Raw genomic sequence first — 14154 nt, forward strand, 5'->3', positions numbered from 1 at the left:
TCTGACAGCTTCAATAAGTCACTTTCACTTTCATATAAACTTCTCCTGGCAAATTCTACCGACTGCCATAGGAAATTTCATATGAAATTCTCCGGAAGCTTCTCCAGTTTTTCCTGGAAGTTTATTCTAATTTCCCCTTGGAGATTCTTGGGACTACCCTGATGATCTCTTATCTTTCTTGATATTCTTGGAAATTCCCTGAAATTCTCGATATTCTTCTGACCATGTTCCTGGGATTGTCCTGAAATCTCCAAAACTTTCAACTCCTAATCTCCAAAACATGCAACTATCTTGAAGAGGTTTTTCCAACCTCCCACTTCATTCGGAAGATTTTAGGATTTTTTTTTCAACTTTTCCTGAAATATTCTTCCAATTGCTCTCGAAAATTTCTTCCAGCTTCTCCACATTGACTTCCCCTGGAAGTTTATAACAAACTCCAACGAAACATGCCACCAGCGTCTCACGAAAGTTTCCTTAATTTTTCATAGGAAGTTCTTCTGAGTGCCTCTAGAAGTCACTTCCAGTTTCACCCAACTTCTCCTGGAAAATTCTTATGGCATTCTCCGGAAGCTTCGTCTAGTTTGCTCTGGAAGTTTTTCCAATTTAACCTGGGACATTCTTTCAATAATCTCCGACACATTCCAGTTTCTTTAAAAGATTTATCAAACTTCCCACTTTGTCCGGAAAGATTTTTACCTTTTTTTCCTGAAATATTCTTCTAAATGCTCTTTAGAAGTTCTTCCAGCTTCTCCAGATAACTTTTTTCATCATCATCTGGACTTCCACGAAGGTTTTGTTGATTCTCCCCGGAAGTTTTATCCTTTTTCCTATGATAGTACTTAATCTACTTTAGCATGAAGGGTTCATTTAACTTCCACTGGAGGTTTCCTCAAACTTCAGACGAACCTTTATGTACGCAGTTCGAAAAAAGTAGTGTAAATTTCTGTGCAGTTGATGCACATAAGTTTACATTATATATCATGTAAATTTCTGAGACATTTCATGCAATGTAGCAAATATTGTATACAAAGGCCTATTGTTGTAAACAACATTGTTTACTAGTTGCTCGGTTGCGTGAAATTAAATACAAGTTTACGTGAATGAATGTTTACATCACTTTATTTTTATCTGTGTATGTTTCATCTAGCTTCTCTCGGTAGTTTCTTCCTACTTTCGTATTAAGCTTCATTCAACTTCAACTGACCGTTTCATTTTATTTCTCCACGAATTTAATTTGGACTTCTCTTTGATTTGTTTACCTCCATCCCTTGGAAATTTCATCCGACTTCACTTGAAACTTTCATGTTGATGGAATATCGATGATTGTAACTGAAATAAGTAATCTGGAAATTGCCTCAATTGTTTTGCAATAAGTGTGCTGCTAGGGAAAACAATACTTATGATCAATTTAATACAGTTCAGAAATAGGAGATTTTAAGACGAACAACTTTGCCATTGCATTTACTCTTTAAGTCATAGTATATTCACAGTGTCAACCGGTCAATAAATATGATTGAGTTGGAAAAGAAATATTGAAATATTGAAATATTCCGACATTGTCAGCCCCTTTTTTGAAAACATTTGTTGTACGAAACCCATGCGCTTTTTCAGTGGTCTTATTGCACCAAAGTATATCTTAAACATCCACCTTGAAGATGAATTAGACGAATGAATGCTGCTATTGCAGCTGGTAGAAATTGAAATCAAATTTCTAGCAAACATAATTCTAACGGAAATTACTGCTGGAAATTTTACAGAAATCATTAATCTACAAGCTTATTGATATACAAGAGAAGAACAAGCCTATGGCGAAAAATCTCTTAAATAAATATAAAAAAAAAAACTTACTGATATACTGAAATCTAGCTCCATGTTTAATGCTTTTGAAGCTGAAGTAAAATTTGTTAATAATATTTTAAATCATTAGAACGCTCGATCTCTTAAAGATAATGCTGACGAGCTATTTAACTTTTTGAGAGTTCTTAACGTGCATATCGCCGTTATAACCGAAACGTTTCATAAAACTGACCATAAGGTTAAAAGGGACGCATATTATTTCATTTATCGAAATGATTGTCTTGATGGAGCCGGTGCTGGCGTTGCCACCATTGTTCATATACGTATCAAACATCAAGTTCTTTCTTCGTTAGAAACCAAAGTTTTTGAAACTTTGGGAGTTTCTGTCGAAACAAAATTTGGACAACTTACATTTATAGCTGCCTATCTGCCATTCCAATGCGTAGGCCAGCAAAAAGTAGACCGCCATAGATCTAAATTCTTCATTTTTGGTGATTTTAATGCAAAACACTGCTCATGGAATAATGCTGAAAGCAATTCCATAGGTAATAAAATTGTTCTGCAGGTTATTACACTATTCAGTATCCAAACAGCCTAACATGCTTTTTTCAGCAAGAAATCCCTCAACTATTGATTTGGTCGTACCTGATTCGTGTCAACTTTGTTGCCAATTGGTTACCCATGCTGACTTCGGTTCTGAACTCCTTCCAGTTTCTCATCACTATCCAGTTCAATTTTTGCAGATGAGCAGATTTGATTTTGCCAGGGCATTCAACTACTCATCAACCCTTAAGAGTTACCAATTTAATTAGTTCTAACAAATCTGAAGACTGCTCAACTGGAGTTGCTCTTCTAGACATAGAAACAGCATTCGACAGTGTTTGGCATGAAGGTTTGGTTGCTAAATTGAAATAGTTTAATTTCTCACTCTATATAATGAAATTAGTTCAAATTTATTTAACTGACAGAACTCTGCAGGTAGATTATCTAAATTCCAAATATGATCAAATAGAGCTGGGGTTCTTTGGGGTAGAATTCTTGGGCATATATTGAATAATATTTTCATTTTGGACCTCCCTGATTTGCCTCAGGGTTGCCACAAATCTTTGTTCGCTGATGACACAGGCATTTCCGCTAAATGAAGAAGTCTTTGTGTTATTTGCAGCAGACTGCAGAAAAGTATAGATATTTGCTATTTTTATTTATAAAAATGGAAGATTTCTCCCAACGCTTCCAAAACCCAACTTATAATGTTCACACATACGTCTAGGGTTTACTTTTTGGAAGTAGTTCACTATGAACAGAGTTTCAATTTCTTGGACAAGTCAAGTAAAATATCTTGAATTAGTATTTGACCAGAAATTGACTTTTAAAGATCACATTGAGGGTATTCAAGCCAAATGTAACAAATCGCTCTGGAGTGTCGGCAGGAGATACCCAATCCTGATATCCAATTAGCCTACGCTGAAAAACAGCAGATGAGTTCAGTTTTCTTGGACATCAAAGGGGCTTTTGATTCTGTTTGCATCCACATCCTTTCGGAAAAAATTCCATACTAGTGGGATTTCACTAATTATCAATAATTTCTTGCACAATATATCGTCAGAGAAAACTGAGATGGTTGTTTTTTTTCTAGGAAGCTTTATCCAGCACAGTTTAGCTTCAAATCATGGGTAAAACAATCACTCACAGCATGTCTTTCAATTATTTAGGTGTCTGGTTCGATTCCAAATGTACTTGGGGAAAACACGTTGCGTATATGAGTCAACAAATAATCAATTTTCTTCGTTGCATCACCGGCACTTCGTGGGGAGCCCATCCGGAAGATCTGATAAGACTTTACAAAATCACCATTCTTTCGGTTTTGGAGTATGGTAGTTTTTGCTTCCCATCGGCGGCGAACACGCACATCTTGAAGCTGCAACGGATTCAATATCGTTGTATTTGAATCTCACTAGGTTGTATGCAATCGACACATACAATGAGTCTGGAAGTACTTGCGGGCGTACTTCCCCTAACCAGATCGCTTCGCAGAATTGTCGTTTCGGTCAAGGTTCCAACACTCATTTCAGCTAAAACAATGTTTTTTGAAATTAGGAAATAATTAGATGCCATGATCATATTTTGAATTGGTAGGATACAAGAAGAGGTTGCAAAGAATGCGTTTGACATATTAAACCTGTTTATTTCACTTCATGAGAGTCACAACCAGCGATTTTTCACACACACACACTCACTCACTCACTCACTCACTCACTCACTCACTCACTCACTCACTCACTCACTCACTCACTCACTCACTCACTCACTCAGCGGTCAGTAAATCGCTTATTGTGACTCATAGAATGCAAAATTTACAGGCTTTATGTTTCAAACACATACTTCGTAATCTCTTCTTGTAAGTTGGAAGTAAAACCCATCATACCATCTTTTGGTTATATTATTCCGAAAAACATTATTTTAGCTGAAATGAGTATTTGCAACCTTGATTTCGGTTCCTTATCCGCAAACACGATTCACGAGTACTATGAGTACATGACTCTGGAAATCAGCCCCTCCTCGTTCCATACCAATGAAGTATCCCACGATTTCAGTTGTTTTTCCGTAGGATTCGATCGCACAATGAGGGAGGAAATTCAAGGAATACCAGAGCCCCATCGCCCCCTGATTGTACCATCCATCTTCGCGAACAAATACCGCCACGTCAATACCGAGAAGAGATTTTTCACTGATGGGTCCACAATAAATGCGTCCACTGGTTTTGGTGTATTCAATGATCTTCATAGCGCCTCATATCGGCTTCAAAAACCATGTTCGGTATACGTTGCGGAACTAGCAGCAATATTGTATGCGTTAGGGCAGATTCTTTCACTTCTCCATGATCACTATTTCATTTTTTCGGATAGTCTAAGTTTTCTGGAGGCTATGCGTTCAATGAGGCCGATTAAGCACTCGACGAAATACGATCGTCACTGAGTGCTTTATCAAACAGCTCACATTCATCACCTTAGCATGGGTCCCTTCTCATTGCTCTATCCCGGGCAATGAGAAAGCGAACTCGCTGGCTAAGGTGGGTGCTCGATCCTCCCACTGGTGTCGATCAAACCCTGGTTCAAGGGATTGGACGTGAATCACGGTTTTACCCGGGTAATGTCCAGCCTCATGTCCAATCACTACTCGTTAAACGCACACCTCTACCGCATTGAGCTTGTAGACAGAAGTTTGTGTGCCTGTGGAAACGGCTATCACGACATCGAGCATGTTGTCTGGTCCTGCACCTCACATCATGTGGTGAGATCCTCAGGGCCCGAGCAAAACAACCAAATACACCAATTAGAGACATTCTGGCTTGCCATGATCTCGATTTTATGAGATTAATTAACGAATTTTTAAAAAGTACTGATTCGTGTATTTAGTAGTGTTTTGTGTTCTAATTTTCTCATCACTATCCCAACCCAAGTTCCCTCTTGCATCATAACAGCTGTGCTTTCAATGCTTCGAGATCCACAGCACATGCCCGTCAATACAGTGCTTCATCCACAATCATCCGTCGAAAAAAGCAGAAAGAAGAAGATTAGCCAATATCCCTTTCCCTGTGTCCCAATTTCGTGTTCCAATCCTTTAAATAAATGTAATTATTAATCTCGAGTAAACCGCGAGTATTCGAGCCCCCTTTCTACTTACTTTTGTTGTAAGAAATGATTATTTAAACTTACATGTAAAGTAATTTGGCTCCGCAAAGCTGCCACATTTGAGCCTTTACAAATAAATGGATTAAAAAAATGCAACAAATATATAAAATGTTTGTATTCTCTAATAAATAGAAATCCACACGTTGCTGTACTACCAGGAAACAAGCACTCCAAAGGATTCAGAACAAAGTTCTGAAGATGATTTTGAAGTTCCCTTTACTGTACTTTTTCATTGTACGTTGAATTTCGAATGTTGAGACTTTAGAACAACTGTCCAACAAAATAATTGATAATCTCCGGCAAAAAATCGTTGCAATCCTCAATTATATAAATTAATTCTTTTTATATTAAGATTATGATAAGTTTTAGTTTTCAGTTTAAATATGAAAATTGTTATACTGTCATGCCATGAAATTACTGCCATGAAATTTGTTCAGAATTATTTAACTGACAGAACTCCTGCAGGTAAATTATCAAAATTCCAAACCTTATCGACTACCTGTTAGAGCAGGAGTTCCTCAGGGTAGCATTCGTGGGCCTATATTGTATAACATTTTCACTTCGGACCTCCCTGATTTGCCTCAGGGTTGCCAAAAATCTTTGTTCGCTGATGACACAGGCATTTACGCTAAAGGAAGAAGTCTACGTGTTATTTGCAGCAGACTGCAGAAAAGTTTAGATATTTTCTCTTCTTATTACAAAAATGGAAGATTTCTCCCAACGCTTCCAAAACTCAACTTATAATATTTCCACATAAGCCTAGAGCTTCCTTTTTGAAACCAACACAGTTCGAAAAAGTAGTGTAAATTTCTGTTCAATATGATGCACATAAATGGAGCGTCACATATCATATAAGTCTACATTATAAATCATGTAAAGTTCTGAGACATTTCATACAATGTAGCAAATTACGTGGATGAATGTTTTTACGTGGATGAATGTTTACATCACAATTAAAATTCAGAATTTTTATCTGTGTAGTAGTAGTCACATAGTCACTATGAACGGAGTGCCAATTTCCTGGTCAAACCAAGTGAAATATCTTGGATTAGTACTTGACCAAAAATTAGCTTTTTTTTCGAACAAAGTTTTCAAGATGATTTTGAAGTTGCCTCCCTGGTACAGTGCTACCGAAGTACATAGAATTTCGAATGTTGAGACTTTAGAACAAATGTCCAACAAAATAATTAATAATTTTAGGCAAAAATCGTTGCAATCCTCAATTGGAACGATTAATTTCCTTTATACTTAGATAAGATTTAGTTTTAGATTTTAGTTTTGAGATTTTAATTGTTATACTGACATGCAGGTTTAAAAAACCTGTTTGAAATACTGAATTGCTAAGGCAGGAACAATGTAAAAACACTTAGATATATATCATAACCAGGGTTACTTCCACTCACTTGCTATAAACAAATGTTTTTCAGAATTATGAAATCATGAGATGATATAGTGACAATTAGTACTTGTGAGTTACAAGATGAGGACGTGAAGTATGTGTTTGACACATAAAATCTGTCAATATTGCTTTCAGTGCGTCATAATCAGCAACTTTACGACTCATGAGTGCTCACTCTGAGTGAACGCTCACGAATCATAAGATCGCTTATTGTGACGCTCTGAAAGCAACATTGGCAGGTTTTATGAGTCAAACACATACTTTAAACCCTCGTCTCGTTACTTACAAGTACAGCATATCATTATATCATCTAATGATTGAATATTTCCGAAAAATATGTTTTTATAGCAAGTGAGTGGAAGCAACCCTGATCATAACAATTAAGGCTGGTAAGTTACTGTAGTAACTGGAGCACCTAGGTTTAAAATTAAATTTAATTTATTCTGAATTTGGAACAAATAAAGAGTTAAAAAAACACAGAATATGATAAAAATTAAGGTTGGTAAGTTACTGTAGTAGCTAAAGCACGTAGATTAAAACGAAATATAATTTAATTTGAATTTGGATTAAATAAAAAATAGAATTGTTGATTGGTTAAATCTTGGACAGGATTTGGAAAATTTTGAGGAATGCTGGAGAGCCAAGCAGTTCCATAGTGATTCTCGTACCCCAGTTTTGGAATCTTTGGATTAATGGAGCTAAATCTTAAAAAAATCGTATGAGGTGGAGAATATAATTGTCTTATTGCTTTTTTTTTGTAGCGTAAAGTGGCATCACAGTGCAGTCAACAACTAATCTAAAATATCAGAAGCTCCCCGTTCGATGTTAATGTAACGGATTGTATCCTATCAAGTATCATGTACCAAATTCTAGTCCCTGGAATCTATTCCCTCGCTCATCCATTCATGCGCCCTCAATCATTCACAACTGATGTTGATGTAATCCTCCCACAAGTGCACAATGACAAATCGAGCTTATGTACAATATATCAATCTAGAAGCAAATAGAGAGGTTATGAGGATAATTTCCTGTACGTATCATACATGTCGTCCATCTATCAAACGCGCACTATTTCGTTAGTGTTTCTTCCTCAACACAAACAACAACTGGGGTGCCGAAATGTTCAAACTAAGGTTAGGTTATCAGGAAAATTCAAACGACTTTCCAGTGTAACAGAAGCAATCAATTCTACTTTAAACATGGAACGAAATGTTAAAAAAGGATAAATCAAAATCCAAATTAATTCCAAACAGTGCCAAAGTGCAAAGCATGGAAGTGGATGTGATTAAAATCTCAACAATTGCGCGATAAGTGCGGGTGTTTAATTTACTGGGCCTGAACCAATGAGTGAGATCGTGAGAGTTGAAAATCAAGCGAAATTTGCATGTGATTGTGTGAAAAATTAAATCAAACCTGCAGAACAAAAAAAAAAGGGGGGTGATTGCTATCGCATCAAACTGTTATAAATTCATCCATTAGCATTCGGAGGGGCTTTAATCTTGGAAATTGTGAATCACGCATATGAAATAATCTGATAATATTTGTTCCATAATTGTCATTGATAGATGTTCTTCTGTCTTATAGTGATCCACTCACTCAGTCGCCCGGTTGGTTGGTGGCCATCGGAACCGGATGAGTGAACGAGCGGCGGCGAAGGAATGGGAAATTCGATTCGTGGGGAGCATTGCTTCATTAATGCAAAAGGTGAAAATAATTTTAATATCAATATTTCCGGTGATAATTGAGAACAAAAGCAGCGCATTAATTGCCATGGGGACGCTAAATACGCATTGAAAGTATAACAAACAATTTTCGGAAACTGAAATCAATCAAACAAATGAAAAATTTCATGCAATAATTTGAAATCTGGGAAAAAAAAGTGTACTTCTTCTTTTGAACAATAAACAGGAAAATTGAGAAAGAAACAGAACACAAAAAGTGCGTGTTGGTGGCTGATTTTCGGTCAGTCTCTCTTTCACATTGAAATAATCGGGAAAAGTCGAATTCCATGTTTTGTGGGTGTGGCGGATGGTGAGGCAAGGATACTGAGGAGCGGGATTTTTTCTCCAGGAGAAGCCTGAGAGAATTGGACGTTGGGTTTGGTTTGAGCTTGCACGTGGATCAACACAACAGAACTTACCCGTACAGTCTACTATCACGAAGGTTTCTAAAAATCAAGGAGGGAGAAATCAAAGTTGTTGCATTTATGTTTAGTAAATGATAGTAATTCATGGGTAATAATCGAGTGAGTCTTAACAGTTTGAACTTGATCGGTGAGGTCTGTTTTAGGTATTTTTATTGTTGGTAGGTTGTTTCGTTTAGTAGTTTAAAAATTAAGGTTTTAAAATGATATAAATCTACAACCTAGTAAAATGAAATAAACTATTTGGAAGTTGAGGGGAGAATGGATGCGAAGAATCGCTTTGATAAAGTCCCACCGGGAATTCGAGTGGGAGAAATCAGCTAAACCACAAATAAACCGTATTGTTTTGCTGAAGCTTCTTCCTCATTTCTTCCACTCTTCATCCCAACAACGGCGAAGACAATGCAAAGATTTTCAACGAAATTGCAATTTTTCAACCCTTGGTTTTTTCCCCCGTCCAAACTAGCAAAGAATACGTTCCGCTGGTTGGCACTATCGCTGCTGGTGTGCTTTCAAAGTTGGTTAACTATTTTCTTGTTGTTTGTCCCAATCACAGTGGAAGCCAAAGAATAATGGAAGTCAAATTGGACGTAAACGCGGGAGTAGCAGCAGCCAGCAGCAGCATAGGACAATGGGCACGTGAAATTGAACAAGATTGCAGCAATGAAAGATTGGGATCCGTCCTCCGGATTGCACGGAGCACGGAGTTTGTGGGAAAGTTTTTTAAATAATGGTGAACGATATTTTCTCCCCCGTGATTTGACCTTTCACGTTCACGGGGGGAGGGCGGTGATGTGGGGGCACTACCTGTTTCAAGTGACTTCCAGGGGTCTGTGGTCGAGTATTATTTTTGCTCATTTTTATCGAGCTCTGAGACATGGGGCGAAAACTTTTCAGTAGAGTGGTTTGTGTCCGGGTATCGATAAATTTGGACAGCAAAGTTTTTCGTTCGATAACGTATGATTTTATGGGTGGGAGGACGGCGGGGAGTTGTACTGATGGTGGTAGTATAAATGTGTATATAGGGTAGGTACTTGATGCTGCTCGGATTTAGCGGTCGGGACGATTCTGAATTGTTTATTATGATAGTTGCAAAGTTAGTTTGGTTTATGGTATAGAGTTTTGAGTTTTTCCTTATGCTTGCGTTGCTTTTTCTCGAACAGATATGATGCGGCTTCACTAGGGAATCGAGGATCGTGATTTCCTGTTCCGATGGTGATCCAAATGAGATTATTAGTTGATTCGATTTAAGCGGGGGATCGGGGAATACGCGCAAATTGTGGTCTTGTTTGGTTAAAGTGGTTAGGATTTGTTAGTACAAACTTGTCATGTCGATCTTGTTGGGTTTGGATGAGGTTAGTGGTTAAGTTGGTTTATGATTTAGGTTTGGGTTTCATTCGAGGTGGTACTGTATGTGTGTGAGTGAGTGAGAGAGAGAGAGGTGGTTCTAAAGGATCTTACCTTCCATTCCCGTGCCTAAATAGTGCTAAAATTTCTTCGAACGTTTTGTTTTTGGTCTCAGGAACCTTTTTATATGTAAATATCCAAAATATTGCTAAAAATACACTAAACGGTAGGAATGTATAATTTTCCAAGGCAGTCTGAAAGAAAAAGAGAATATTTAGAATAATGTGTTAGTTACTTTATACTGAAAATGTAAGAAAAACTTTAACTTTGATCAAATCTGGATTGCAGGTATTTCTTTTCATACCGTATATAGTGTTGGCAGGAAAAAATGATTGATTCATCCGATTATACATAGGTATCTTTAAAGCTTATACAGCCATTCCGTAGCAAAACGATATAGTTGTTTTCAGAACTTCATATAAATGGGTAGTTTTGTTCCTGATCACAAAATATTAGACTCGTATATTTTTTTTGTTATTAAGGTTGACCATTTCCATGTTAGAGTGGTCAAAAAAAAAAAAAATCATTTCCTTCAAAAATAACTTTCGAACATCTGACCATAATAAACCATCGTTGAGTTGTTCCAAGACCATAAAGCGCAGTTAATAACCAATAGTTGAATTGTTTAAACCACACGACAAACCCTTGAAGAAATATTATTATTTAAAAATTATTTTCAGCTCTTCAATGATGAAACATCTTTTGAGTTCGTTGATGACGGAATATCTTTGGATTTATATCGTAATGATTAGTTGTACTCAGCCTTCGCTCAGGTTAGATCCATTGTTTTAAATAATATAAGTTAATTTTCAGCTATTTGAATATATGACATCATTTGATTTACATAATAATAATACACTTTTTTTAATTTTCATTCATGCTGGATGTATTGATATAAACTATTTAAGCTTGCTTTCAGCTCTTCGATGATGAAACATCTCTAGGATTATATTATAATAATTAATTTAAATTGTTGAATTTTGCCTTAATACTATAAACATTAACTTTTTTACCTTAGAGATGAACTAGCCTACGCCTAAAAATCTCTTTCATCAAGATTTAAAAGACTTTTCGACCTTCTGTTGACCCGGTTTTCGCTCAATACTCCTATGCGAGTAGACTACCATGTGTCGTGACCATGTTATAGTCGCTATAAATCAATGGAGATTGGTGGAAAGGTATCGAAATTTCCACTTCGTCGAATAATATGACTTATCATGGCGAGGGTTACTATTATTTTAATGGAGAAATCAAGGGGTAATCAACTCTGTTCACTGAGCCGAAGCACAGCCTGGCACACTGTTCGGCACGTTAAGGAACACTTTGACAAGTATGTCACGAACAATATTATATAAAACGGCAACACTGTTGAGCGATGAAGTTTTTCTAATCGATGTACCCGTTGCTAAGGTTTGTTTTTTCCCAAGTGAAAAATAAATATCCGTTAGTTCAGGTCAATACTAGAGATGGGCAATCAGATCCGGATTCGTTCAAAAGATCCGAATTAGTATGGAGAGTGAATAATCTACAGCTAATGTTTTATAGGAATCGGATCATCGGCCATTCAGTCTGTTATCAGTTCTAACAAACTCTACTTTTAGGCACATTTTTGGGAACATTTGAAGCTAAAATATGAAATTTATGCCAGCAGTTCCTGAAAAATCTAACGAAGAGAATTGATAGGTAAAATTGCTGAGGATATGTGACGTATGGCTGACAACTACATCGAGCAGCTGCTGAAAGTGGAGAACCTCTCCATGGACTGTATGGGACTTTGAATGCTAAGCAGCCCCGAACTTGAGTTCCTGTAACTCCGTGTTCCCACACGTATTGTTATGATTCTAATATTTACATTTTTAACATATAAATAGTATAAATAGGTGTCCTCCCTGTCTTGACCTTTTTTTTTCTTCCACGACTTGGTTTGGGTTCGCCTTTGCTAGCCTGATTTAGTTCTGTTCAAAAATCTTGAAATAAGTGGCATCGTCATTCGCGTTTTTTACCGGAGCCGAATGATGATTTTCTACTTCTGCCTTTTCTGAGATGAATCCAAAATCAGAATCTATGCTTGTGATGATGCTTGCGTGGTGCTACTTGAACTCGTAATCCTTGCTGTATTCTCTGCTGCGATCGAATTTGTCGTTCCTTCATGAAACATTCGTTTGGCATCGTTGAACCAAGAGAAAGGAATGACTCACGCGTGTTATTTTATGCTCATTTTACTTTCAACAGGACAGGCACTCGTGTTTCATATGTAATCAAATAGGTCGTTTAATATTAGAATATGATCACAACTTTTTTCTTCGTTTTTCAATTAACCGTCCATGAGAGCTTGAAATTGTAAACAAACGATCTCAAAAGTCACAACTGCAGGGTTGCCAAACTCATGGGATACAGAGATTGACACCTTGATTGCCACACTTCGACACGTTCGGCACAACGTTTGTTACAGCTTTTGGCACAGATAAAGTATTCGTCATTATTATATTTATTTCATAACAACGCTTACTGCTCTGATCATAAGTTCAAGCATTTTGTAATGAAATGAAATATTGTCTGGATCTCAGAAGGATTTTATGAATCTCAAACTTACGAAAATTCTCGTGCTAGATAATTTTTCGAGTTAGATAATTGCATGAGTTTTGTAGCTAGATTTTTTTTTAGATTTTCTATATATTTAACCATCAATTAATTCTTAGCCATACATAGGTACCAAAATTTAATAGAACTTTTAATTTATGATTCTAAAAATTTCTCGGGAGGAGGATAAATTTCATAAGGACTTAGGAAAATGTTCAAAGCAAATGTCAATGATCAATTCTTAAAATTCCGAAGGATTCAATATTTAATAGTATTGAGATCCCAAACCCTACTGTTTTCAAGATTTTGTAACTAAAAAATAGATGTCTCTGATACAGATTTTAAGTATAAATTCTTCGAATGCTAATTTTAATAAAAAATCGCGAAATTTTATCACTTATCATAATTGGATAGTGAAAACTAGCAGGAGATTTCTTCTTCTTCTTCTTCTTCTTCTTCTTCGCGTTACAACCTTTTTGCATATCGCATATTAGCTTATTGCGTGCTCTCAACTTAGTGTTCTAGATGCATCCACAGTTATTAATTGAGAGCTTTCGATGCCTGTACCATTTTTGCATTGTTATAATTGTGTGGCAAGTCCAATCATTCTTCTATGCCCAGGGAAGTCGAGAAATTTTCCAACCCAAAAAATTCCTAGACCGGACCGGGAATTGAACCCAGCCACCTCCAGCATGGTCTTGCTTTGTAGCTGCGCCTTTACCGACTGAGCTAAGGGAAGCCCCCTTGAATAGAAGTTGAAAATGAGCGATGGGCCATTAATGCGACAGTCCAAGTCAAACGCACACTCTTTGCCTAACTCGTACGATGTACGCGGAGATTTGAAGTATGTCTTCAAATCTACAGGCAAAAAGTGTGCGCCTGACTTTGCTCAAATACTGCCTGCGGCCATGGAACGTCGCTAGAACTATTCCACAGCCGCAGGCAGTATTTGAGCAAAGTCAGCACACTTTTTGCCTGTAGATTTGAAGACATACTTCAAATTTCTATTCAATTTTCATACTGCCGTACTCTAACGGAACTATCTACCTATCTTCTTCTAAGCTCATTCTCTAACTAATAAATTATCACACTAAAGCTTCATGTTAGATAGCATATCGAAAAAACTCTTGTTTTTT

The 14154-nt window shown here is 36.8% G+C and overlaps 2 protein-coding genes across 12 annotated transcripts in view; one reads left to right on the forward strand and one right to left on the reverse strand.

The window, feature by feature from the left end:
- The window catches only part of Hipk (Homeodomain interacting protein kinase), a 479478-nt gene that overhangs the window by 407763 nt on the left and 57561 nt on the right, over positions 1–14154 (forward strand). The window lies entirely within an intron of this gene.
- Glut1 (Glucose transporter 1) overlaps positions 1–14154 on the reverse strand; it is a 317829-nt gene that overhangs the window by 50469 nt on the left and 253206 nt on the right. For 10 of the 11 annotated variants that reach the window (XM_065224653.1, XM_065224649.1, XM_065224648.1 and 7 more), the window contains 2 exons: positions 10493–10632; positions 9029–9055 (listed from right to left, as the gene is read on the reverse strand). In XM_065224653.1, coding sequence (XP_065080725.1) covers positions 9029–9055; positions 10493–10632 — 167 coding nt within the window. The remainder of the gene's footprint in view (positions 1–9028; positions 9056–10492; positions 10633–14154) is intronic. The other variant, XM_065224650.1, reaches the window with a different exon arrangement.

This window comes from Ochlerotatus camptorhynchus, unplaced genomic scaffold (genome assembly GCF_037179485.1).
Source record: "Ochlerotatus camptorhynchus isolate MF236.1 unplaced genomic scaffold, CSIRO-AGI_Acam_v1.1 ptg000213l, whole genome shotgun sequence".
Classification (NCBI taxonomy): Eukaryota; Metazoa; Arthropoda; class Insecta; order Diptera; family Culicidae; genus Ochlerotatus; species Ochlerotatus camptorhynchus.